At 36.3% G+C, this 27,847-nt stretch overlaps 2 protein-coding genes across 2 annotated transcripts in view; one reads left to right on the forward strand and one right to left on the reverse strand.

Annotated features, from left to right (window-relative positions):
• The window catches only part of STK31 (serine/threonine kinase 31), a 38,092-nt gene extending 10,483 nt beyond the window's left edge, over positions 1-27,609 (forward strand). The window contains exons 7-23 of the mRNA XM_036453802.2: positions 1,943-2,117; positions 3,281-3,396; positions 5,221-5,380; positions 9,561-9,683; positions 10,743-10,922; positions 12,965-13,081; positions 14,308-14,427; positions 15,889-16,020; positions 17,244-17,345; positions 18,724-18,804; positions 20,854-20,979; positions 21,602-21,727; positions 21,903-21,989; positions 22,663-22,812; positions 24,648-24,770; positions 25,749-25,817; positions 27,226-27,609. Of these exons, the coding sequence (XP_036309695.1) occupies positions 1,943-2,117; positions 3,281-3,396; positions 5,221-5,380; positions 9,561-9,683; positions 10,743-10,922; positions 12,965-13,081; positions 14,308-14,427; positions 15,889-16,020; positions 17,244-17,345; positions 18,724-18,804; positions 20,854-20,979; positions 21,602-21,727; positions 21,903-21,989; positions 22,663-22,812; positions 24,648-24,770; positions 25,749-25,817; positions 27,226-27,453 (2,215 nt within the window). The 3' untranslated portion in view covers positions 27,454-27,609. The remainder of the gene's footprint in view (positions 1-1,942; positions 2,118-3,280; positions 3,397-5,220; positions 5,381-9,560; positions 9,684-10,742; positions 10,923-12,964; positions 13,082-14,307; positions 14,428-15,888; positions 16,021-17,243; positions 17,346-18,723; positions 18,805-20,853; positions 20,980-21,601; positions 21,728-21,902; positions 21,990-22,662; positions 22,813-24,647; positions 24,771-25,748; positions 25,818-27,225) is intronic.
• On the reverse strand, positions 19,315-19,660 carry LOC118727829 (40S ribosomal protein S27-like). Its single transcript, XM_036453799.2, has one exon. The coding sequence runs from the start codon at positions 19,649-19,651 to the stop codon at positions 19,397-19,399; it is 255 nt and encodes an 84-aa protein (XP_036309692.1). The 5' UTR covers positions 19,652-19,660; the 3' UTR covers positions 19,315-19,396.
• Positions 27,610-27,847: the final 238 nt, after the last annotated feature.

The following is a 27,847-nucleotide window of genomic DNA, read 5'->3' on the forward strand; positions in this document are numbered from 1 at the left end:
AATATTTAATTCATGGTAGAAGCCCTTGTCATAGTAGAAGTCAGCAGTTATGTTTTTGGAGTCCTCAGCTATGTCATGATTTTGAGGAATGATACTAATTATTTCTGTTTTTCTAAAACATGTATTATTCTTCTCTTTGGCAGTAATACTTTAAGACCCATTTTGAAAGAAAATTATTATCGAATTGTTCAAAGTTCATATACCAACTATTCATGCCAACTTTTTAATACTCTTATTTTTTGTTTTATATTTTTCAATTACAATTTACATTTTTTATAATTTTTGCATTAGTTTCAGGTGTATAGCATAGTGTTTAGAATCTAAACTTTAGATAAACTTTAGATAATCTTTAGATAATAAACTTTAGATAATCATATACTTTAGATAATAAACTTTAGATAATAAACTTTAGATAAACTTTAGATAATCATATACTTTAAAAATATTCCCCCTAATATTTCTATTGGTACCATGCAGAGTTATTACAGTATTATTGACTATACTTCCTATGCTATACTTCACATTCCCATGACTATGTTGTAACTACCAGCTTGTACTTAATCCCTTCACCTTGTTTATCCAGTCCCCCAAGTCCCCTCCCTTTTGGCAACAATCAGTCTGTTCTCTGTATCTATGAGCCTGTTTTAGTTTTGTTTGTTTAGATAGGTATTTTATTCTTTAGATTCCACATATAAGTGAATTCATACATTGTTTGTCTTTAGCTGACTCCTTTTTTTTTTAAGAGTTGTAAAATTTTATTGATTTTTTTTTGCCCCCCCCCCTCCCTCCCATACATACCTTCCCTCCCCAGAGTTTTATGTCCATTGGTTGTACTTATATGCATGTACACAAGTCCTTCGGTTGATCTATTATCACTTAGCGTAATACCCTCTAGGTCCATCTATGCTATTGCAAATATTAGATTCTTTTTTATGACAAGTAATATTCCATTGTGTGTGTGTGTGTGTGTGTGTGTGTGTGTGTATATCTCACAACTTTTAAAATCCAGTCTAAGCTGCCTCCTTAGTGCAGTAGGCAGCGAGTCAGTCTCATAAAATCCAACCTTCTATTGATGGGCATTTGGGTTGCTTCCATATCTGGCTATTGTAAATAATGCTGCAAAGCACATAGGGGTGCATATATATATTTTTTAAATTAGTGTTTTGGGTTTCTTTGAATATATACCCAGAAGTGGAATTGCTGGGTTACAAGCAAGCCAACTCTCTTGAATACGTTGATCAAAAATAGAACCTCCCCCTAAATCTGAATTATTCAGGGAAAGCTAGAATTTCAAATAAACATTGAAGTTTTTCCTGTGGCTTTAGAAATATTTCAATGAGTTTTAGGGAAATGACTATTTTTTTAAAAATCAAAAGAGAGGCTCTTTGTTTTTCCTATGAAAACTAATTGTGATGGAACTTGATTATTACAAAAGGAGTTCACTTTTTAGATAATTTTGAACCATAAGCTTAAAGTGGAAGCCAAATTTGATGTTTATAAGTACCAAGCCATTCATATCTCTGTATCATGATCCAAGTCATGATGCCATATGTTAGGTGATGTAGCTATTTGTTGGGATATTTTCAGTGCTTTAGGAATGAAACTGTCAAATGAAGTGGAGGTGATGGTGAGGAGGGATTGGAAGAAACTGATACAGTGATTTTTACAGTATTTGCTGGAGTTGATATTGCTGTGAAAAACTTGGAATATATTTTCTTTAAGAGTTGGTAGCATTGTTTCTGAAGTATAACTTTAATTATAAAATCTAATTTGCATTAAGATATTTTTTAGTGGTGGTCTAGGTAAAGTTTTAGAATAGTTTCCAAAATTAACTTTAAGATATAATAAGGTATAAAAAGCCTAATATAAGTTAGTTTAGATTTCTGATCTCTGAAGCCTTATTCAGTTTGGTTTTTAAAATGAGTGAATTTGTTCTTAACAGGGAATGTTTGGCTATTGGTGACTTTAATTTAGGGTCTAATGTCAGCCTGGCAAAAATCAAGCAGGACCAGAAACTGATTGAAGAAAATGAAAAGCTTAAAACAGAGAAGGAGGTTCTTCTGGAAAGTTATAAGGCATTAGAATTGAAAGTAGAACAGACTGCCCAGGAACTGCAGGTATGGTATGCTCAGTGGCTTAAGGTAAAGAATGACCAACTGGGATCTCCATATTCATCTACTCTTACTTGTTAAATTTTCTGTCATTTTTCCTTTCATTCCCTTTCTCTCCCCCTGCACCACAAATGTGTCTCCAGCATAGCAGTTCTTACATTATAAACACAGCAGGACCCCACAGCCAATTGGTCTGAAGGAAAATTCCTCCCAGAGTACCAACAATAATCAAGGCTTGACTACACCCAGACTTTGCACTCAGCCCATAAAGGGGTGTTCCAAGACTGTCCACCTTGGGTTATTGGGGAGGCTGAGCTACTGGCCCCTGGGAGTCACCTACCACACAAAGCTGCTCCATCAAAACAGGGAAGCAGCCAAAATGTGGAGACACAAAGGCATGTCACAAAAGGGGGCATTGGAGGAAAGCAAACTACGGGACGACATGGAGTTCAGGACCACATTTATAAGGTTACTCAGTCTTCTAAAAACTGCTGAGGAACTTGAGACTTATAAGGAGCTTAATGAGAATGTAAAAAAAAAACGGAAAAGGACCAGTCAGAAATTAAGAATACACTGTCTGAAATAAAGAATTTACAGAAACTCAACTGTAGATCAACATACCCCAAGAATCAAACCAAAGATCTGAAATACAAGGAAACAAGACACCCAACCAGAAAAAGAAAAAGAAAAAAGGATACAAAAATATGAAGATAATGCAAGGAGCCTCTGAGACAACTTTAAGCCTACCAACATCTGAATTTTTGGGGTTCCAGAAGAAGAGAAAGAACAAAATATTGAAAACCTATTAGAAGAAATAATGACAGAAAACTTTCTCCACCTGGTGAAAGAAATAGACTTATAAGTTCAGGAAGCAAACAGAACCTCAAACAAAAGGAATCCAAAGAGGACCACACCAAGACACATCATAATTAAAATGCCAAGGGAAAAAGGTGGTTTTAGGCAACCCTGATAGTGCTTCTCAACCTGTGGATTGCAACCCACAGGTTGATTATATTTTTCAAATCCCAACTAGTAGGCACATCATTGTTTATTAACCTATGGCCTAATATATCTTTAACCTTTAAAATTTTAATTCTAAAAATAATTTAACAGTAAAAACACAGTTTCCTATTTCGGTCTCACTAGTATGTGCTTGTTCTTTGTTTCAGCAAGAGAAAGCAACCATCATGGATTTAACTAAACATTTAAAAAGCACTCTGAAGATTCATGTAGGTACCAGAATGAAAAATCTAGCAGCTAAGATTGAAAGATTAAAAGAAATTAGGTAAGAGCATATTTTTTAGAAGGATAATTTAAAATAATTGTTAATTAGTTGATGGTCTGTATGACCACCATTTTTGCTTTGAAATTTAACTTTGCATTTTTATAACTTTAAAGGGAGAAATTAAAAATGGTAACTCCTGATTAAACAAATTTTGTAGTGTGACATTGTTAGTAGAAGGAGTTATATTGTCCTAAACCAATTTGTGAGAGTGAAATTAAAAGTTCAACACATGTGGAACTACTACCTCCAGCTTTTTTGCTTGATGTTACTTTCAGGCTTATACTGAAGCTAAAGATTTCAGTAATCTAAATTAATTATTCTCTGTCTAAAGAAAGAAAAAAGTAGTCACCATGGAGTCAAAAGAAAAGAAGTGGATTAGCAAGTCTTGTGCAGAGTTTATTTAGTATTTTTCAGACTTTGTATGTGAATTATGTAGGTATTTTATCTAATAGAGGATTGCTTTATAGCTGGTTAGGAAAAATTTGTTATACTTTTCTGGAATGTGAAAAATATAGTTCTCAAAGTAACCTAGTTTTCTTTTATGCTACACAAAGGACTTAAACCAGTAATTCATTTTCTCGTGTACTTTAAAACTCTAAGAAATTGCCCTGAATGAATGCTGCATGTTGGTCTTCTGTCCAATGAAAACATTCTCCGGTATAAGTCCATGAATTGGCACCCTATATAATAAAAACCTTATATTAATTGTAATGTAAATATCTGTGTTTTCCGATGGTCTTAGGCTCTACAGCAGCAGTTCTCAACCTGTGGGTCGCGATCCACAGGTTGAGAACCACTAGCAGGGTCGCCTAAGACCATGGGAAAACACAGATATTTACATTACGATACATAACAGTAGCAAAATTACAGTTATGAAGTAGCAACGAAAATAATTTTATATTTGAGGGTCACCACAACATGAGGAGCTGTGTTAAAGGGTCGAGGCATTAGAAAGGTTGAGAACCACTGGGATAGAGGCTATCAACCTTTGCTATACCTTGAAAAATTAAGTGGCTACATTGCAAAGATGTGAAATAGACTTCAGACCAAAAAAATTCAATATATTTCAATTTATATTTGAAGACATAATGTGCTACTCGAATGGTGGCAGTCTAGCTGGAAACTATCAATAGAAAAAAGAATTGTTGGCCTCCCTTTCTGATTGCATTTTCTTTTTTTTTCTTTAATATATTTTTTATTGATTTTTTTTACAGAGAGGAAGGGAGAGGGAGAGAGAGTTAGAGAAATCAATGAGAGAGAAGCATCAATCAGCTGCTTCCTGCACAACCCCTACTGGGGATGTACTGGCAACTAAGGTACATGACCTTGACTGGTATTAAACCTGGGACCCTTGAGTCCGCAGGCTGACGCTCTAGCCACTGAGCCAAACTTGTTAGGGCTGCCTTTTCTTTTCACATTTCTTTTTAAAAGTCTACAAATGCTGGTCTGCTTATTAGGGTACAAGGGCTAGTGTGCCTGTAGTCTTGGTAATTTAAGTCTAAAATTTGTAAAAATATATTTTCAAATTTAATTGTCAACAAGAAATGAAGGTCCATTTGATATAATTTAAATTCTGCAGATTTTTGAAGTTGTCCTTTTATATAAAGGTTTTAAAAAATACTTAATTTTTTTTTCTGTCATATGTATTTTTTAATTATAACTTTGTACCAAAGTTATTTATGGTTTTATATAAAGTTTAAAAAATTACCTCTATTGACCAATTTTATAAATAGTAACTTTAGATCATAACATTTAAGCCCAACTTTTTCTCATAGCAACTTAAAAATTTTCTCTATCTTTTCCTTTTTCTATTTTTTTTAATAGACGTGTTAACATCAGTGTTCGCTTGGGAAATGACCTTTCAGATGCTATACAGATGTTGGATGAAGAGTGCTTTTCTACCCCAGTTTCTTTGGATGAATTAGAGATAGTTTGGGCAGAATACAATCTGGCTCAGGAGAAGATTAAAACTTGTCAAAATGTGGTGGGTCACAAATTTCTCTCTATTATGATTTTTTTGGTGTTTAATATAAGGAGATATCTTTTGAGGAAGCAGGACTTCAGCTACTGTAATGATACTTTGCATGAAATATTACATTTTACAGTACCTTTATCATTATTTGAAACTTTTTTTTGTTAATTTTTTATCTACAACCAATAAAGCAATAGTGATTGTAGATAAAGGATTGACAAAATCTCCACTTTTGCATGATAACTTGATCTTTGATTAGTTCCCTTGGTAATGTGATAATTTTTTTTTTTTTCAGATGTCATGATGAACTTTTATTTTTTTTTTTAAATAAATCTTTATTGTTCAGATTATTACAAATGTGATCCTCTTCCCTCCCTCAATTGCTCCCCTTCACCAGGTTCCCACCCCACCCTCTGTCCTTTCCCCATCCCCCATTGTCCTCATCCATAGGTGCACAGTTTTTGTTCAGTCTCTTCCCGCACCCCCACTCCCCTTTTCCCTGAGAATCGTCAGTCCACTCCCCTCCCATACCTCTGATTCTATTATATTCACCAGTTAATATTGTTCATCAGATTTTTAAATTCTCTTGGTTTTTAGATTCACTTGTTGATAGCTACGTATTTGTTGATCATAATTTTTATCTTTATCTTCTTCCTCTTCCTAAATAACCTCCTTCAGCAATTCATATAATTCTGGTTTGGTGGTGATGAACTCTTTTAGCTTTTTTTTATTTGTGAAGCTCTTTATCTGTCCTTTGATTCTGAGTGATAGACTTGCTTGGTAGATTATTTTTGGCTGTAGGTTCTTGTTATTCATCACCTTGAATATTTCTTGCCATTCCCATCTGGCCTGCATGGTTTCTGTTGAGAAATCAGCTGACAATCGTATGGGTGCTCCTTTATAGGTCACTACCTGCTTTTCTCTTGCTGCTTTTAATATTCTCTTTGTCTTTTGCTCTTGGAATTTTAATTATGATATGTCTTGGTGTGGTCATCCTTGGATTCTTTTTGTTTGGGGTTCTGCGGGCTTCCTGGACTTGTAAGTCTATTTCTTTCCCCAGGTGGGGGAAGTTTTCTGTCACTATTTCTTCTAGTACTCTTTCGGTATCTTGCTCTCTCTCTTCTGGAATCCCCATAATTCTGATGTTGGTTCGCTTGAAATTGTCCCAGAGGTTTCTTACACTATCTTCAACTTTCTGGATTCTCTTATCTTCTCCCTTCTGCAGAGGAGTGTCCTCTGGCTCTTTGTGTTCTAAATCTTTGTCTTGATTCTTGCGATCTTCCAGTCTGTTTTTAGGACTTTGTATAATATTTTTTATTTCAGACAATATTTTCTTCATTTCTTGTTGATCCCTTATTATTTCTAGTTGCTCCCTTTTCATATCCTCATAGGTCTCATTTATTTTATCGGCCTTTTTTAGGATATTGTTGAATAACCTTATAACTGTAGTTTTGAACTCAATGTCCAATCTTTTCTTTTCCTCCATCTCCTTCTTTTGTGTCCTTCTTCTTGTCTACATTTTAGTTGTTTCCCTGATTTGGTGGAATAGCTGTGTGTACTAGGTGTTGTGGTAGAGCCCAGTAGCACAGCCTTCCCAGTTACCTGTGGTGGACAGTCTTGGTGTAGCCCTTTGTGGGCTGTGTGTGCAGTCTTGTTGTTAAGCCTTGCTTATTGTTGGTATCACTGGGAAGCGTTGATCTCCAAGCCAATTGGCTGTGAGGATCAGCAGTGTCTCAGCTAGGAGGGTTTCCGTACTCTGCTTGAATAGGGCGGGGTCTCGGGGTGGCGCAGACAATCTTTGGTTCCCTGTCAGTCTCGCTGTAGAAAAGTCCTGTTCCTGGAGAGTTTTGGAAGATTGGTTGCAGGTGCGTGCGCACCTCTTTGGTAAAGGCGCAGACAAGCTTTGGATTCCTGCAAGTCCCTCCTTAGAGAAAGCCAGCCTCTGGGAGAGCTTCTGTGCTCAGCCACAGGTAGGGCGGAGTCTCAGGTTGGTGCAGACAAACTTTGTTTTCCCTTCGGCTCCTCCCCAAGTCCCGCAGTAATGGCCTCTGGCTTCACACACCTCCAAGAGATCTCTGCCCGCTGCCTGACAGTCTGGCCTCTCCCTGTCTGGGGCCGTTTATCAAGAGCAATAGGGTGATTCTGTTTTCCTCTCGAACAAGAAAGCCAGCCGCGTTAGCTGTTCGCCCTCTCCAAGCCAGGAGTAAGCCAGTAGTGAACTCAGCCCGGCCCGCCCTCTCTGCATGCAGGGAGTAAGCCAGCAGCAATCTCGGTCCGGCCCTTCCTCTCCGCACTGGGATTAAGCCAGCGCCTTTTCTCGCACACAGTTCTCCGTACCTTCACAGTTCCTAAGGTTCAGCGTGCCTTCTCTCTCCTTCCCAGATGGCAGAGCCTCCTCTCAGCTAGCCGTCTGGCGCTTCAGGGCAATGCCTCCCCTGTTTTTCAGTTCTAAATTCAAATTTGTTGTGATAGGCTGCATTCGGGTGTCTACCCTATGCCGCCATCTTGGTTTCCTCCTGTGATAAAATATTTTTGTCAGGTTACTAGGCAACATTGTTTAGGAAAATAAAACCCCTGATTGGTAAATTGTATCTGGACGGGGAGGAACTATAAGTGACTACAAGTACTTGGTGAAACTCTTGCAACTGGGCATCCCCCCTGAGGGACCCTGGATGCTACGCCTGGAAGAGATAGTAGTTGTTGAGGGCCAGGAGACAGGGTGGCTACCACACCTGCTACCACGGATCTTGTCTTCTGGTTTGAGGTGTGTTCTATGCTGCAGTGTTGGACTCTGCCTTACTATTAAATGCTATGTAAATCATTTGTTGAGAGGCGGTTATTTGTGGGGAGGGGAAGGAAATGAAGGAATATTTCACATGAATTCTTTATTAGTGTAGGTAAAAGTATATTTCCTCTTCCAATTTTCTTTATTATATTGAGCTGTTGGGCATAACTCCTTTTTTTTTTCTTTTTTTTTTTTTCTTAAAGATATTTGGCACAATAGTCATTGTTTTCCTTAGTACTTGTGAGTTTTATGCTTGTGTTTGGAACTTTCCAATCTTCAGTGTTGGTGGTTTCTGCATCTGAGGAGTATTCTCGGAAAGTTTTACTCCCTGTTCAAAATTAGGTTGGTCAGTTGGCAACTAACTGGCTCTGAATGAGCAGAGTGAACAGAATAACTAGGCCTCTAGAAATGTCAGGAATATTTAATTTGAAGAAAGGTTGGATTTGGGTTATTTTACATATTAGACCTTAACTAGTCACTTCTGATTATGGAAGGAAGAAAGTGACAGAAGTAATCATTTTTGAATCTCAGTGAAACATTGGCAATGCTATAGGTACTTTATAAACTACTCCTTATACTAACTTCTTTATTGGGTGACATTGGTTAATAAAACTATATAGGTTTCAGGTATACAGTTGTATAATATAGTCCATCATCTGTATATTGTATGTTCACTATCACAAGTCAAGTCTCTGTCCCTTGAGGGTAGGATGGGAATAGGGACAGAGCATGTAATTAGTAGGAACTTGAATGTTTTTCTTAAGAAAAACAAAATTTCATTGTTGCAGAAATAATGGGAAAAAATAAAGATTAGCAGAGCAGGATTGTTGAATTTAAATGTCTTGTTTTTAATTAAGAGAAAGAAAGCTCTTTGTCAGCTTGTTGATCTAGGGCAGGGGTGGGCACGTCCTGCCCGAGAATTCATTTGTTCAGGCTCTGCCAAGGCATTAGGGCTGAGTTAATACAATGTTTGACCAAATACATCAGGTTAATTTTTAAGTTGCTAATTTTTTATGGCCATTTGATTTATAAATATCAAAATGGCTCTTGGCAGAAAAAAGGTTCCCCATTCCTGATCTAAGGAGAGGTGTTTGTCTTATTTGCTACTGTGTTTGGAAAATGTAATTTAAATTTTATTGTTTTGAAGGGATCAATTAAAAAATTTTTTTTCATTGATTTCAGAAAGAAAAAGGGAAAAGGGCTGAGAGAGAAATATCAGTGATGAGAGAGAATCATTGATCAGCTGCTCCCTTCTGGGGATTAAGCTCACAACCTAGCCATGTACCCTGCCCACAACCACTGAACCACACCAGCCAGGCCAAAGATCAATTTTTAAATATAGATCAATGTATAAAAAACACTGGATGTGTATATTAATGATGGTTATTCTTTTTTCTCTTCCTTCAGAATGAAGGGGATATTTTGATTGCCAGAAGAAATGAAGTACAACAGAAACTGTGCATGGCAGTAGAAGTTTTTATTTTGGCAGTAGATGAATTACCTCTTAATAAACGTTTGAAAACATTGCAGGTTGGAATTTAAAAAGATACATAGCATTAAATATACATATTTATCATTTTAGAGATGAAATTAGCATTTACTTGGAGACTTCAGATAGTATTAATGGTTGCAAAAGTTTTTCTTCTCTTCTTTGATTCTAATTTCTTCTTAATGGAATTAAAATTTCATACGAATGGCCCTAGCTGGTTTGGCTCAGTGGATAGACCATCGGCCTCCAGACTGAAGGGTCTTGGGTTTGATTCTGGTTAAGGGCACATACCCGGGTTGTGGGCTCCATCCCCAGTAGGGGGTGTGCAGGAGACAGCCAATCGATGGTTCTCTCTCATCACTGATATTTCTATCTCTCCCTCTCCCATCCTCTCTAAAGTCAATAAAAACATTAAAAAATTTTATATGAATGTATTTAATAGTTTATATATGTGTATCTGTTCTGCATGTGAAGAAAGTTACCTTTTCCCACAGAGGTACAGTCTTCTCCCACTTGCACAGATTGTATTCACTTAGTGCTCTTCCCTGTCTTCTCAAGGCTTCCTGAGTTTTATGATAGAAATTTCAGGCTCTATTAAGTTTTTTTTTTGTCTCTGTGATATTTCTAGAGTTTGATTTCTAGAGAGAGCCAGCAGGCTCTCTTGTTTCTTCCAGTCCTTTAAAAAATGCTTTTAAGTACACATACATGTTTGGTGTCTTTCCTTAATTGGAATTATTTGTATATTTTGATGTGCATTTTTATTAAGTAGTAGGTCTTAGAAACTTCCATGTCAGGATAAACAGTAGTGATTCTAATTTAAAGCCAGAGAAAAGAAGGGGCTTTCTTCTAAATAGCAAGCCTAAGATTATAAAGCTTCCTATTCCTATGTAACCTTAATTCACTTGGCAAAACTTTCCCTGTCAGAGTCCAAACAAGTCAGCTTCTAGTAGTTGTTTGCTTTCTTGTCTGTCTAATTGTCCTGTTTTATTTATAAAATTCTCAAGGATAGAGAATCAACATACCACATTTCTGCCTCGAAGGTTCTAATACAGTGCTTTAATGCTAGTGGGAAGTTAATAAACGGAAATATACCTCTGCAGGATTTGTCAGCCTCTTTGGAAGCGGTATATGGACAGGCCAACGAAGGGACAAACTCTGAAGAAATACTTAAGAAATTTTATGACTGGAAGCGTGAGAAAAGGGAGGAGCTCACCAGTGTTAGGAGTGAAACAGAAGTTTCTCTACAGCGTCTTGTAGCGTGGTTCCAGAGCTCCTTAAAGGTAATCGGAGCTCTTGCTCAGTGGCACAAACCAGGGAATTTAAAAAGAAAAATTTCCAAATGTAACTTACCTCTTTTCTGAGGGGGTGTAGGGAGGCTGAGAATGAATATGAATGGGAATGTGTGTGCTGGGATGGAGGAATGAGGAATTAACATATTTGTAGTCTGTTTAGGACCTATATAAAGACAACTTCAAGCTATAGGTGTAAGATAATATTACTGGAGTTTATTGCAAGTAGTATGTATTTTACAGCTATAATGTGGAGATAAGGACATGTAAAAATACATGTGCTTTAGAGGATAGATAGCTTTCCTGTTTTTTGTTTTCTTTTTTAGCAAGATGAATTTTAAGATTAGTTGGTTAACTGGTCATGCTAAAAATATGCTATTGGTGTTTAAATATTTTGATTTTTAGGTATCTTAAAGATCTTAAAGATACCTAAATTAAGTAAAGACTCTTAGTCTTAGTTGGTATTAGATATTAGAGAAGATGTTTGGTATATCATTTTTTTTTAAGTTCTTGTTTACTGTTATAAAAACAGCATGTAATGTTCCAAAAGGTGTGGGGGCATGTGATTCTATATTATGCACTCAGAACGCTAATTAAATTTTAGCCTAATTTTGTTATTGATCTTCTGTTCTTCTGTTTGCTTTACAACTTCCTTAGCAAGGGCAATCTGTGTGAATGACTTCTAAATACCAATTTCTTTGTTTGGAGAAAACACAAGTTAATCTCTAGCTACTTATATAACTGATTTTTTTTGTACTTCCTTCCCCCCCTTTACCCCCCCCCCCCCCACAATTTGGCTCTTGCCAGGTGATTTTTTTAAAACTTCTTTATTGTTAAAGTATTTCATATGTCTCCTTTTCCCCCCATTGACCTCTCCCCAGCCCTAGCACATGCCCTCACCCCCCTACTTTGTGTGTCCATGGGTTATGCTTATGTGCATGCATGAAAGCACTTTGGCTGACCTCTTCCCCCTCCCTTCCCTCAGCCTTCCCTCTGAGGTTGGATAGTCTGTTCCATGCTTCTGTGTCTCTGGATCTATTTTTGTTCATCAGTTTATGTTGTTCATAATATTCCACAAATGAGTGAGATTGTGTGATACTTAATCTTTCTCCAACTGGCTTATTTCATTTAGCATAATGCTTCCCAGGTCCATCCATGCTGTTGCAAATGGTAAGAGCTCCTTTTTTTTAATAGCAGTGTAGTATTCCATTGTGTAGATGTACCACAGGTTTTTCATTTATTCATCTGCTGGGCACTTAGGCTGTTTCCTTTTTGGTACTTTCTTATGGATAATTAATATAAGTAAATTATTGCTTTATTCTCTTTTGTTATTGATCACGATTATCTTTCTGTTTAGGTTTATTATTCGTTATCTTTTTCATTTCCACAGTCTGATTATTTGAAACCAAAGTCACTGTTTGTGATCTTTAGTTCTATATTTAATTTAGGCCCCTGATTTTATTCTGTTTAATATCTTACTATTAAGTTTATTTCCTGATAGAAAATACCTTTGTTTTTCTAATAAATGGAACCATTTGAGTTTAGTCTATAACTTTTAGTTTCCAAATTCCTAAATACTAGTAAGTCATCACCAATTATAATCATATTTCTTCTTTGTTCAAGACCTAACATTGCCTGCCTAATACTTTCAGATTTAAGCTTACCACCTGCACATTCAAGGTTTTTTTTTAAACCAGTTTTTAGTAAGACTCACTCTTAGTATTCCCCTCAAACATCTTGGTCTTGTCTCTGTCCTCTCGAACCCCATACTTTTTCTCTGTATTCTCTTACCTCTGTGAACCACTAACTATAAAAATCCTTTTTTTTTTTTTTAATGTGTGTGATACATCTACATTTGTAACCCCCTCCCCCCCATGTATAAATTACATGAGGGCAGTACTTTCTTTCTGTGTATCCTTATTTCCCCCACACTGCTTGGTGAGTAGGCTAATGTTCTGCTCCAATTATAAGGACACAATACTTACTGAAATAATTAAATGAGATACTTCATGCTTTTATTTTTTATAAATGAGGCTTTTGATCTCTCTGTGGAAGAATCACTGACTTCTGAAGACACAATTGATAACATTGATGAAATCCTAGAGAAGGCTGAGTCAAGTGTCTGCAAAGAGCTGGAGATATCTCTGATTGTGAGTATTGATATTTATTGCTTCCTCTGAAGCAACATGGTTTGTTTCTCTTGCAGGTTAGAAAGTAAGACTGGTCTTAGCTTTGCCCTTTTAGGCCTGTTAGAAAGAATAACACTGTCAAGTTCTAATCCAAATACAAAAATAAAATCTCATTCTTCCCGGGCATGGCATTTTCATCTTTAATAGGACATTTAACATTACAAATAAAATCTAATGTTTAATTCTAGGAAATCTAAGTGTAACCACTTTCTGAAGCATTTGATTCTTTAGTCCGTCATACTCAATGACAAATAAAAGATTCTTAGAATTTGTGAAACTTAAAATAAATCTGTGAGAGCTTTGGAAGCAGTTACACATGGGTGATTAATCGCTCCATTTTCTATTGTGCATATTCTTTGTTGCAATGTCAAGTTAAAAATTAGTATAGCTCCTCAAAAGAATGTTTTTTAATTTTAATATTGTTCACTAGGATTCTTTCCCAGTTTTTCAGCTGTTTACCAAAGTCTCAGTAGTAATGTTCTTCATTTACTTACAGTATTTCTTTTTACCATTTGTGATTTTATTTAGATTAGTATTAAAATATATACTTAACTGTATCCTCTTTTGTTGGATAGCCCTCATTTAGATGGTTTTGTCAAACTTAACTTTAGAAATGGTTGTTAACAGATGATTCTAAAAACAGCTTTGTGTTTAGTTCCTACATTTACATTGGTTTTGTAGGAATTTAAATGGTTTTCTTTAACGTTCCTCTGCTCCAGACAGCTGTAAGAATAATAGCGTAATGGGGGTAAAATTCCCATCTGTACATCTGTGTGTGTGTGTGTGTGTAACACACATTATTGATTTTTTACAGAGAGGAAGGGAGAGGGATAGAGAGCTAGAAACTTCGATGAGAGAGAAACATCGATCAGCTGCCTCCTGCACACTTCCTACTGGGGATGTGCCCGTAACCAAGGTACATGCCCTTGACCAGAATCGAACCTGGGACCTTTGGGTCTGCAGGCCAATGCTTTATCCACTGAGCCACACCGGTTTCGGCCCCATATGTACATCTTTGACATCATTCTCTCTTCTGTCTAGAAAAGGATTTGTGTTTAAGAAATATTTTGAAATGGATATAGAAATTTGTTAAAGGCATCATTTTGAAGTTTTTCCGTTGTTATTGAAAGTTTTAACTGTTTTGGATACTCCTTTGTCTATAATTCCATGTGTGTGATTTCATTTAGGAGCAAGGTGATGCCGACAAGGAAATCATTCTAAGTACATACAGTCAGGTACTGCAGAAGATTCATTCAGAGGAAAGGCTCATTGCCGCAGTACAGTCCAAGTACAAGCACAGTATTGAGGTTGGATTATGCTTTATTCTCTGTCTTCTGTGTTGATGCTTTGTATTTTTTTAATACTTAAACTTTTCTCAGGTAGTTTAATACCCGTGTGTAGGCAAATTATTTGTTATTGCTAGTAAAGCACTGTCCTGCTGTAAGCTGGTATGTAATAAAATTCTCCCTGCAGCTTCTCACCTCTCAGCCTTCATAGAATTTAAGAGGTTAAGGTCTTGCTCTGGATTAGGTTTTGGCTTAAGGAAATGTGGCTGGTTTGATCTAGCCAGATCACTAAACTTTTTCTATATTAGCATTAAGGCTATTATGCTTTCTTATCATTTGTGTGTTTGCTTAATTTAAAACTTTTCTTTTGCATTCACAACTTGGCTAGCTGATGCAAAGTCCTAGCTTCTGGTCTGTCTCAGGTTTCGACGTTCTTCACTAAGCTTACTCATTTCTAGGTTTTAAGTGAGAGATGCACGACTCTTCCTTTCACTTGAACACTAGAGGCCATTATGGGATTACTGGAGGCCCAGTGCACGAAATACGTGCATGGATAGGGTCCCTCGGCCTGGCCTGTGATCAGAGCCGATCAGGGCCTCTGGTGCTGGCCGGGACCTTCCTTCACTGGCTGCTGGCTGCTGGCTGCTGGCAGGGGCCTATCTTCCCTGGCTGCTGGCTGCCGGCTGGGACTTTCCTTCGTTCTGCACCACCCCCTGTGGATATCATAGAGAGCAACCAAACTCCCAGTCTTCCAGTCAGACTCCCAAGGGGGCACTTTGCATGTTAGCCTTTATATATATAGATTAATTGGCCCAATTTCATTATTGTTGCATCTCAGGAAATAGGGAGGCCCAAAGAGAAGGAGAGAGATGGGGGAAGGGCTGATTAGTGGAGCAGTCACACATAGTATTTATTGGTTAAGTTTGTTTTGTTATATGGGTGTGGCTCCCAAAACAATTACCATGGTAATATCAGAGATCACTGATCACCATAAAAAATATGTATGCCTTTCTGTATATATTAGCTTGAGATATTTCTTTTACCTTTTCTTTTTCTTTTTTTTTTTTTTTTAATTTATTGATTTTTTACAGAGAGGAAGGGAGAGAGATAGAGAGCTAGAAATGTCGATGAAAGAGAAACATCGACCAGCTGCCTTCTGCACCCCGACCACCGGGAATGCGCTCGCAACCAATGTACATGCCCCTGACCGGAATCGAGCCTGGGACCCTTCAGTTGCAGACCGATGCTCTACCACTGAGCCAAACCGGTTTCGGCTTACCTTTTCTTTTCAATACTGGGACAGATATTCTTCTAAATAGAAATATGAATAATTAAGAAATCAAGTGGTAGAATTATCTTGTAGACTTTATTTCAACCTGTATTCAGTAAATACTAATTGAATCTTAACAGATAAGTAATAAATGGTCTGTAAGTGACTGTGCTGTCTGTTTTGAAAATGTGATAATTCTTTCTCTTACTTAGTTTAAGAAGCAGGTTATGGAAAGCTTAAATAAGAGCCCCAATCTGGATCACTTGCTGTCCGTTAAAAAGACGCTGAAAAACTTAAAAGCTCGACTGAGATGGAAATTGGTTGAAAAGAATAATTTGGAAGAAGTAAGCAAATAGTTGGTGGTCACTGAACTCTTTGTGTGTCTCACTTTACTTGGGCTCTGCTTTATAAAAGTAATGTGTAAATGTTCTGTTTGAATAGAATAGAATCATTATTTAAATTTTTATGTATTTTATCTTTTCCTCTCAGTGTATGTAAATAAAATTATTACATTAATAGTGTAAACATTTTTCTTTGTCACTAAATGCTGTTTGAAAACAGTTTAGGTGGCTGCCTTGGTTTTCAGTAACATAAATATTTTTGAATAATTTGAAAAACTCTTTTGATTTGGGCTGTTATACAATGTCTATTATAATACAAGCCTCCTACCTCCTACATGCAAGGCGTGTATTGGGGTGTTCCCCAAAGGTAGAATTTTGTTATAAACTATTTTTCAGATCATGATGTCTTCTGTTTACTTCTTTTTTTTTTTTTTTTTTTTTAAATAGCTGCACATATTGTTTCTTGGAAATATTTAGTTTTTATATGATAACAGAACTAAAAGAATTAGGATATTCTCATCTTCATTAACTTTCTTCCTTAGGTTTAAAACTTTGTGAAACTTTGGGAATTCTTAGTTTTCCCTTGAGAACTTGATTTAAAAAGAGTTTTATATTATATTTTAATCCATTTTGAATGAGCTCTGTTTCTCTTTGAAGCAATTAAGTGGAATGTAATGGTTTAATATTTCCCCAGTTTTATTGTCTTCTGGGCTGTGGGGAATGGTGTCTTTTTATTTATTTTTAACTTTTGGAGAAATATAGCTAACCCTGAAATGTGCCATTTAAGATGGCTTATTCTCACTGGAGTCTTTACTCTAGTAGACATGCCACACATTTACTCATTAAAAAAAACACAAACCCAAATCTTATGTAGAAAACAATTCCAGGGCATTTAATTGTATTCTGGTTCCTAGTCTTGACACTTACTTTCTGATGGCAGTTGGTCATCTTTATTGTAGAGAAATTCTTCAGCAAATTTTAAGAGGTGAGAAAAAACCCTATGTAATTTACTTTGTCTTTATTTTTTATAATTCCTTTTCAGAGGTTTTAGAAAATTAGTGTTAGAATATTAACTCAACAAGTGCTCTTATGTGCTAGGTACATAGGATATGTAGAAATCAGATAGAGTGATTTGCTTAGAAGTTGCATTAATCCTTACTAGGAAGACTTATTTTCAGTCTACTTTAACAGGCCTGTAAGGTCACTTTATTTCTTTCTGATTAAAGTCTGATGACCCTGATGGATCTGAAATTGAGAAAATAAAACAAGAAATAACTCAGTTACGTAATAGTGTCTTTCAGGAAATTTATCGTGAGCGAGAGGAATATGTAAGTATTTGATTCTTGGAAGTTTTGAATTAGTTTGAATTAGAAATTGAATTAATAGATCCATTTTATGAAGTGGACTATATTAATAAGAATAGAGATTATATTGGCATAGTTATATATTGGCATAATAATCTTTATGTGAATTTAGATATTTCTGATGACAAAATAATTTATTACCATTGTACCAAATGTGGAAATTACACAAAATTATAAAGAAGAAAAAACATCACTGTAATTTTCCTACTTGTGGTAATAATAGTGATCATTGTTAATTTTTGATGTTAACTTTCCTTTTGTCTTTTTTTTGCTTATTTTTACAAGACTCGAGATGATAGCATAAACACAATTTGCACACTGCTTATATTCTGCTTAACAGAAATCCTGAAGATTTTTTCCTTTATTAAAATTCATATGAACATCATTTTGGTATAATACCGCAATGACAGCTTTATTAGGGCAGCATAAATTAGTTGAAGAACATAACAAATTACCTGCTTTTGGGGTGGGGGAGATGTTGCATCTTTAAGTCTCTAATCTACCACTAGTTTTTGTGAGAGTCAGCATATTTTCTCTTTAAAATGCAAGAGTATTGTATTTTATGAATCAGGAATGTAATGTGAACTAAGTTAAGAACATTGCTTTGAAAAATAAAAATATTGTGAAATAATAGACATTTTAAGGTTATATTTCATTTAGCAAACTCACATGACTGTGTGCTTCAGTATTCACCTTGAATAAAATAGCTATCTTCCAGTGACTTGATAAGTTTCTAGAAGTTTCACTTAATGAATATGTGATAAGTAACTTTCCTAAGAATCCTCAGTTTTCACATTTGCTGTAAAGTGGCTTTTGTAGAGCTACATATTATTTTTTCAAGGCATTTATGTGTGTTTCCTCCTAAATGACATAGCTGTTATTTTAAACATGACACTGTGTTCTTATATTTTTTTGAGAAATAACGATAATTTCATAAGTCAAGTTGGTATATTATCACACTTTTTCATTTCAGCTTGGAAGTTAGTGCAGAGCTTGACCGTAGGCAAGGTTCTGTGTTTATATATGTATACCAGGCCTAAAATTGGTAATTAAGTTTTTCTTCTGTTAGTAGAGATGGTATTTTAGATCTAAGATGATTCTTGGCTTTCATTTGCTATTTAAAAAAATACATTTTATTGATTTTTTTACGGAGAGCCAAACCTGTTTTGGCAATCATTTGCTATTTTTTTAATTTTTATATTAGAAGGCAGAATCATTGATTATGTGTCTTAGGGCATACATATATCTTCTTAGATATATAATAAGGGAGATACTGCTATGTTATTTTTCCCAAAGGCCAACATATCACAATTGAATATATATCTATATTTTTTAAACTTAGGAGAAGCTGAATAACTTGGTACAGAAATGGTTCCCGGAGCTACCTCTGCTCCATCCTGAAATAGGATTACTTAAATACATGGTAAGCTTTGTTTCCCCTGAGAATTACTACTCTGCAGACAGTGTTGAAACTGATGTTAAAAATTGTATGTCAGTGTTAAATTTATAATATCCATACTATAAAAATGTTTATGATGAGTAGTTTCTGGGTATTGTGAGAACTTTTTCTCAAAACTGTCTTTAATACTGGCAGAGTACATTCTAGGTGTTTTGTTTTTTGAAATAATAGCAGTTTAGCTGCTGGCCCAAGAGTTAGAATAAAAGCAGGACACTGCTAGTCATGGGGAATTTATGCCAAATGTATTTTTTAAGTTAAAGCAGATTGGAGGAAATTGTAGAGATGTTGGTTAAGCTGGAGATGTTGATGTGGGTGCAGTTCTCTAGGCCAATAGGATTGAAAGGCTGGAAAATGAGGGTACTGTGCAGGAGACAGTGTGGAGCAGGATGGTAGACTCTGGCTCTTAAGGCAGAATTTGTTAGCTCTGTGTTTTGTATTGCCTGGTAGTGATGGGGGTTAGATATAATAGTTATACTTTTTTTTTTTTTTTTTTTTTTTTTGTATCCAAAATGTGTTTGTTGGGATGGTTTCCCACTCATCTTGATTTGAGGTGCTTTTAGTGCTGCTTCCCTCTGAAGGAGCATCCTTCTGTGAGCCTTGCTTTTCCTCCTGTTGGCTGACAGAGAACAGTGGAGCAACCAACACACAAAACTACCGTTTGTGCGTGGCCAAAGACGGTGGTGATTTTATAGCATCCTGGGCATTTGACATCCATGAAGTAGGAATTGGAACTCTGCACCAGGCACTTCTTCTTGTGTTTCCTCTTCTCCTCTTCTGGAGAGGGACTGAGGAGGTCCTTAGCGAGAGGCATATTATCTTGGGGAGGTCTTCACCGCCGGAAAAAGTTATTCTTTTTTAAAAATACATTTTTATTGATTTCAGAGAGGAAGGAAGAGGGAAAAGAGAGACAAATATCAATGATGAGAGGGAATCACTGATCAGCTGCCTCCTGCACAACCTCCACTGGGGGTTAAGCCCGCAACCTGGGCATGTGCCCCTAACTGGAATCCAACCCAGGATCCTTCAGCCCACAGGCCGACGCTCCATCCATTGAGCCAAACCAGCTAGGGCATGATATTTATTCTTAAAGATTGACATTAAGTCCATGATAACAGGTATGGAACACAAAGGGATATTCAGATATTTGTGAATTCATTAATGTGAAGATTAATATCTCTTAAATTGTTAAAGAAATTATTGTAAAAACTTTCCAGATGGAAATTTAAAAATAATGTGGGGTTTTCCATGCGGTGCCATGTAGGACTTTAAAATTAATTTAAAAAATATGCTAACCTATTGTAGAAGAATATAAAAGGGTTGAGTCAGAGATTATGGACTTCTTTAATGGTTTTAAGATGTTTAACTGAGATGCGTACTTAGGAAACCTCTGTGGATTGATTGTAGGTTGTGGGTATTGACAACATTTAAGAAAAACCCAAAGCAGTTTTACAGTCCTTGTTACTAAAATTGTACCGCAATGAAACTTGCTTGACCTAAGTTGTTGATATTCAAGTTGTTGATATTATTTCTTTTTAAAAGTAGCAGAAATAATTTAGTAGAATGAAAATACTTGAAAGTCATTTTCACTCTTGGGGCTTCCACTTCAAACAGATGCAGAGTTACTAGAATTACTTCATAGTAGTCATGATTTTTAGGCTTCTCATTCCCATTTTACAACCTTCTTTTTATTGTCATTTTAATATTTTTAGGAAACACAAGAAGTTTCACAAGTAAACATCAGGGTTCCTAGGAAGCACGTCTGGTTTATCCCAGTCTTTTTCAGAGTCTGTTCTGAACTGTAGCAGCAATTCAATTGATGATGATAGTAGTTTGGGTTGTGGTTCAAGAGCCAGGAACTAAAAAAAAAGAAAAGAAACTGAATATTTTTATTTCCTTGATTTCTCCAGTAGGGTTAATGTTGTCCAACTCAGCTAATAGCACGCAACTAATTATGTTGATGATTTAAGTATTGGGGTTGTTTGGATTATTACTTTAACAAAAACTTGTGCCTAGAACTCTGGTGGTCTTCTTACCATGAGCTTGGAACGGGATCTTCTTGACGCTGAGCCCATGAAAGAACTTAGCACCAAGCGTCCCTTGTTACGTTCGGAGGTTAACGGGCAGGTCATTCTTTTAAAGGTGAGTAAGTCATTCTGACTGAGGGGAGATTCAGAAATGTGACGGGCTGTGGTGTTACTTTTTAGGAAAGTAAAAACCCACTGTTTGTTTTTTAAATCTCATTAGTTGACCAGCTTGATGATTATTTATGCTCCTGGTTTGATAACCAGAAATAATTTTGAATTTGAAGCTTTCCTAAGTAATATATGTTCCTTAATAGGAAATACTTGCTTTCCTTTTCAAGTGAATTTATTACATTCTGTCTAGTAGCTTTTTAAAATTTTTGTTTTTCTCACACTTTTCTTTGAAATGAGTTACTATAAAATTTCACCAGTTTTGCCAACTCAGTTTTCTATTCTTTGATTTCTTCTCTTAATTGATCTGGGAAACTGTTATCATGATAATAGGTTAATTGGGCTTCAGTGGCATGCATTGCGTGGATATATATTAAGTCACAAGTAGAATTGTTCTTTCCTTTCTAAAGTACAGCATTCAAAGCAGATAAAAATGTACTTAAAAAGTTTAAAAATAAAATTAGATGTAATTTAACTTATGTAAAAATCATGACGTTGAAGTTGGAATGATGTATCATCAGAGTGGGATTTTTAATCGTGGAGTTACCGCTGTCTCTCTTTGGCACAAGGGTTACTCTGTGGATGTTGACACAGAAGCCAGGGTGGTTCAGAGAGCCGCTGCCTATCACAGAGTGTGGAGAGAAGCTAAGGAAGAGTCTGGGTTGCTACCATTGATGTTCCTGTTTCTGTGTAAGGTAAAGTTATACTGATCTCTTGCAGAAAATGTTGCATTTAAAAAAAGTTTTAGCTTTCAGTTTTAGTGAGGCAGTTATTCATTCCTTTTAAAATAAAGGTATCTTGAACAATCAATATATACTAAAAATATATTGAAGAATTTTTTACTTTGAGTCTTTCTGCTTTGCTTCTTAGTCTGATCCTATGGCTTATCTGATGGTTCCATACTATCCTAGGGCACATTTGAGTGCTATTCAAGCCAGTATGCCTCTAACTTCAGAGGTAAGTAAAAAAATAACTCTATTTTCATGAATGTGTTGAATGAGAAAATAACAGCTAATGTCTATGGAGGGCATATTACTTGCTTTGTACTATGTAAAATTTTGACTCATATTACTGTATTTGTCACATCAACCCTGTGATATGAGTTATCCCTATATACAGATGAAAAAATGTGAGGCTTACAGAGATTAAATGACTTGCACAGGATCCCTTAACCAGTGGCAGAGTTGGGTCTTGAAATTAGGTCTTTTTGGTACCAAAGCTCATGAGTAAAACTATTAAGCTGTACTGTAAGTTGCATTGTATATATAGCACTTGGTATTAAAAGTACTTGAGTGACAACTTTAATTTCCGTCATAAATTTGAATTAGTAATACCAATAAAGGACATCTTGAATTTTCCTGCCCAGTAACACTATTTCAGTCTCTTTTTCTCTCCTAGATACATTTTATAGTCATTATTTATAATCTAAGTCTTCTTAGAGACTGAAGTCTTTTAAGTCATGTATAGATGATGTCACCAGTTACATAATCATAGCTTCTAATTCTCTATGCTGTATTCTTAATAAAGATTCATTTGGAGGAAGCTTTACTCACGTATGGAATAGTCTTTCAATTATGTATTGAGATGATTTGCCTACTTGCTGACTTCTTTGGTGTGTATTTATCTTTAGGAAGCTTTAAAGGTCATGAAAGGGGTTGCCCAAGGCCTGCATACCTTGCATAAGGCTGACATAATTCATGGATCACTTCATCAGAATAACGTATTTGCTTTAAACCGTGAACAAGGAATTGTTGGAGATTTTGACTTCACCAAATCTGTGGTAAAATAACATGATCTTACTAATAGGTCCTAACCATCATTTAATATTATTAGGCAGTATTTTAACACTTTTACATGCTATGATAATCCTATATAATAAAGTGGTAATATGCAAATTGACCATCACACTCTTGCATAAGATGACCACCCACATGTGATCATGCTCATGTGGTCACAAGATGGCTGCCCCCATGTCATCACAAGTTGGTCAACACAAGATGGCTGGTAGGTGAGGGCAGTTGTGGGCGATCAGGAGAAGGGGAGGGCAGTTAGGGGTGACCAGGCCAGCAGGGGAAGGCAGTTGGGGGCGACCAGGCTGGCAGGGGGGTGGTTAGGGTATGATCAGGATGGTAGGCAGAAGTGGTTAGGGTCAATCAGGCAGGCAGGCAGGTGATCACATGGGAGCCAGCAGTCCCGGATTGTGAGAGGGCTGTCCAACAATGGCAGTCGGACATCCCACAAGGGGTCCCAGATTGGAGAGGGTGCAGGCTGGGCTGAGGAACACCCCCCTCCAGTGCACAAATTTTGTGCACTGAGCCTCTAATTTATTATAAGATCTTTGCCTTTAAGTTTAAGCTGTATCATGTAGTATAAACAATTTGTTATGAGCTAGTTGTTGGAACAGAGTTTCTAAGTTTTTGCATTATATTTTGTAACTATCAGTTTTAAGAGCAAGCTGAAATTGTAGTCAGTGGCATTGACAACATTAAACATTATTATATCATCATCAAGATATATTTAATTGCTAGGAAATAGGGAAAACTAGGAGCTATTTCCTGCCTCTTCTATTAATACCCTCCTAATAAATTATATAAATTATGTGTGTGTGTGTGTGTGTGTGTGTGTGTATTTGTTGCTATTTTTTAAATTAATAGACATTTTTTAGAAACTTGGGAACCAAGGGTGAAGACAGGAGGAGGAGAAGAGATAACGGTAATATGTGCTAGGTGATTACCAATTATTTTTAGCTTTCCCATGACTCTGTAAGGTAGATATTATTTCCATTTTACAAGTTAATTTAGCCTCAAAGGATTAGTTAAAGCCCAAGGTCACACAGCAAATAGGTGGAGAGGAGAATCGCAGCCAAGGTCTGTCTAAATCCAGGTTTCATGTTCTTTTTTAAAAAAGATACATTTTTATTGATGTTAGAGAGGGAGGGAGGGAGGGGGGGGACAGAGAGAGAGAGACAGAGAGAGAGAGAGAGAGAGAGAAAGAGAGAAAGAAACATCACTGATGAAAGAGAATCATTGATCAGCTTCCTCCTGCATGCTCCACACTGGGGATTGAGCCTGTAGCCAGGGCATGTGACCTGACCAGGAACTGAACCATGACCTTCTGGTTCTCATAGGTCGGCACTCAACTCCTGAGCCACAGAGTGTTTAGTCAACTAGATACCTTTTGTTCTTGTTACTAGATATCTTTTGACACATCAGAAATGGTATACTTAGAAAATGGTCAGTAAAGAAGGAAAGTACTGTGTAGACTTTCAGTTTTTAAAAAGTTACTTAGAATATTTTAGAATTAGAAAATAGCGTGTCTTCTCTTTCCTTGTGACATTTATTTTAAAAATGTACCAAATGTTTAAATAATTAGTGGTTCTTAGTTTTAAATCTACTTGGGTCTACAATGGGAAATGTAACCGAAGTCTCACTGTTAATTTTATGACACTGATTTTAGGAGCAGTTTATAATAGCAGAAATTAGGTAAAAATACTTGATAACAAAAAGAAATGAAGTATTACAAATTAGTTTTTGTTGTTGAATAGATGTAGAGTACTTCACGGAGAGCCTTCGCAGCTGTGTTGCCTCTAAGATACTTAACCTGCTGTTTTCCTAGAGTCAGCGAGCCTCAGTGAATATGAAGGTTGGTGACTTGAGTTTGGTGTCACCTGAAGTGAAAATGGGAAAACCTGCTTCTCCAAGTTCTGACTTGTATGCGTATGGCTGCATTTTATTGTGGGTATGTTATTTTATTTTTAAAAATAAATCTTTATTGTTCATATTATTACAATTGTTTCTCCTTTTTCCTCCCCCATTGCTCCCCTCCACATGGTCCCCACTCCACCCTCTGCCCTTACCTCCCCCGACCCTGATGTCCTCATCCATAGGTGTATGATTTTTGTCCAGTCTCTTCCCGTACCCCCCACACAGACACCCTTTTCCCCCTGAGAATTATCAATCCCCTCCCATTCTATGCCCCTGATTCTATCATATTCACCAGTTTATTCTGTTCCTCAGATTTTTAATTCACTTGACTTTCAGATTCACTTTTTGATAGATATGTATTTGTAGTTCATAATTTTTACCTTTACTTTTTTCTTCTTTTTTTCTCTTTTTAAAGAACACCTTTTAGCATTTCATAGAATACTGGTTTGGTGGTGATGTACTCCTTTAACTTTTTCTGATCTGTGAAGCTCTTTATCTGCCCTTTAATTCTGAGTGATAATTTTGCTGGGTAGAGTAATCTTGGTTGTAGGTTCTTGCTATCATTAGGGCTGCTGAGGCAGGGTTGTTTTCAGTAGGATCTGGTCCCTGCCAGCATTCCCCTTTGAATGTGCTGCTTGTGTGTGGCTAGTTGGATTAAACTTTGGTGTGGTCTGAAGCCCACCACTGGTTGTGTTAGTTCTGGGTCTGCCTGAGTGGGGTCAGGTACAGGTCACTGTCAGATGATCTGAGTCACTGACCTTGGGCTGCCTGTCTGTAATTACTACTGAGTTCAGTCTGTGTCTGCATTGACTGGACTTAGTGTGTGTGGGAGGGGCCAAAGGGTTGCCTGCTTCCAGCTTTGAGCTGGGAGCAGATCTGTAAAAGGGCAGAAGCTTCCTGATGTCCACTTCCACCCGTCAGCTACACCAGAACCGAAGAGTTCCAGAATTGACTTTGTTATAGGGTCAGTATTGGTACTTGGGGAATTTATTCCTTCTGATTTTCTTTACAGCTTTCTGTTCAAAATCAGGAATTTGAGACAAATGAAGAGGGAATCCCAAAAGTGGATCAGTTTCTCTTGGTATGTGACTTTTTGTTGTTGTTGTTTACTTGTTGCAAATGTGATATAGATGTGTAGTAGTAATATAAACTGAATATTTGACTGAAAGTGTGCTCTAATTATTGTAAGAATGCCAAGTAGCATTCACAATAAAGAAACACTGAAAAAAAGTTAAGTACCCTACTTAAATTACTGCCATTTGTCCCAATACCTTTTATTAAAAAGCTATTCCCTTCCTTCATTGGAAAATGCCATCATTTCATTTACTGCAATTTCATTTGTATAGGAGTATATTTTTAATTTTTCTATTTCATTGTTTCTTTTTATTTATTGAAATTATAGGGCAATATTCTTTCAATTAACATACTTTAATGTAGATCTGTCTGTTTTCAGTGTAAACTTTTTAATACTGGGAAGTACTTCTTCTAAAAGATCTTTAACTTATTTAGTTTCAAGGGGAGTGGTGGCAATAATTATATTTTATTGGAATCATTTAAGTATATAAATTAACTCGAACAGTTAACACATTTGAGGTGAGAGTCCTTTTTTCTAAAAACATGATAGGATTTTTTACTTGTTCTAAATCTACTTTTGTGGTTTTCAAGAGCATGTACAATTTTTTAATTTAGATTTTGTAAATTTTAGTTTATATCTATCTTTAAATAGATATTCTGTAGAGTGCATTATGGGCATTGACATTCATTCATTTAGCAAATGAATGTCTGCTTTATTCCTGACACTGTACTAATTGTAGGGGATGAAGTAATAAGCTAACATTTTTGATCTTAAAGATATTTGAATGTAATGAGGAGACTAGCAGTTAACAGGTGATTTTCATTCACTGTGAAATACGATCTAATTGGAGTCATTATAGGGGGCCAAAAAAAGGCATATCCAGGTATTTGGGAGGTAGCAATACTGGAGGGTAAACATTATGGTGTTTACATGTGATAATAAAAGACATTCTCTGAAAGAATGGCACATAAATACCGACTCCCAAATGACAATGACACTGATGAGTGGGAGTAGAAGAGAGACTTCACAGGTGAAACCAGAGCAGTTGACAGGTAAAGCAGGAGGCCCGCCCAGACACAGCTTCAGGGTCCATTGTTGTTATGCCGAGCTCTGACCACTGCCCCGAAAACGTGAGGGAAGGGGAAGTCCTAACATGTCCTGTTTCTTGAGACATTTCAGCTGTGGTTCTTTTGTAACTCAATTTCATTGTTTAATTATTGAGCAATTCATTTCTGGTAAAAACTGGTTGAATTTTGTGGAAATCTTGAAAAATCCAAATAGGAAAAAGTGGTTTTAGATCTGTAACATTGGTTAAAAGTGTTTTTGAGTTTGATCCTCTTTCCTTATTGCACGTTTGTCATTTTGCTTGTTTGATTTGATTTGATTTTTGTTTGCCACATCTCTTTCCTTGCAGGGTGATAATGTCAAGTCCCTCCTATGTAGCTTGATCTATCGGAGAAGCTCAATGACTGCTGAGCAAGTTTTGAATGCTGAATGTTTCTTGCTACCAAAAGGGAAATCAACTCCAAACCCAGAAAAAGATACTGAATATGCCCAGTATAAAGAAGAGGAGGAATTAAAGTTGGAGAACTTGGATAAACATAAAGAAAAGACAAGAAGTGGTGAAGCCAACTTTGATTGATAGATTAGGATTTTTTTGTTGTTGCAGATGTTTCCTTTAAAAACTTAATTTAGTTTGGTTAAACAAACAGGAAAGAACCTGGAAGTGTTCTGTAGCTAGTTGGGTTCTGTCTTTGGTATTCCAGTTTAAAAATAAAAGAGATTTGGCTACGCAAAATGCTGTAAACTTTGAAGTTTCATTTAACTGGAGGTGTTAAGGAAAGATTTTCTGTCATTATTTTTTGAAATTGCATAATTAGACTAATATATGTAGTTGTAATACACAAGGTTATTAGATTGTTGGACAGATCCAAGGCAGATTTTTAATGTGTTAGCCAGCTGGGCCTACTGGGGCGATGCTTTTGTTCAATAAATGATAGTTGCTTCACTTTGTACCAGTTCTGGGGATAGAAAAT

Source organism: Pipistrellus kuhlii, unplaced genomic scaffold (genome assembly GCF_014108245.1).
Source record: "Pipistrellus kuhlii isolate mPipKuh1 unplaced genomic scaffold, mPipKuh1.p scaffold_m20_p_26, whole genome shotgun sequence".
Taxonomy (NCBI): Eukaryota; Metazoa; Chordata; class Mammalia; order Chiroptera; family Vespertilionidae; genus Pipistrellus; species Pipistrellus kuhlii.

What these genes read in the sequence shown, in the direction of transcription:
- LOC118727829 (XM_036453799.2), bottom strand. Translation starts at nt 19,651, where the DNA reads ATGCCTCTCGCTAAGGACCTCCTCAGTCCCTCTCCAGAAGAGGAGAAG.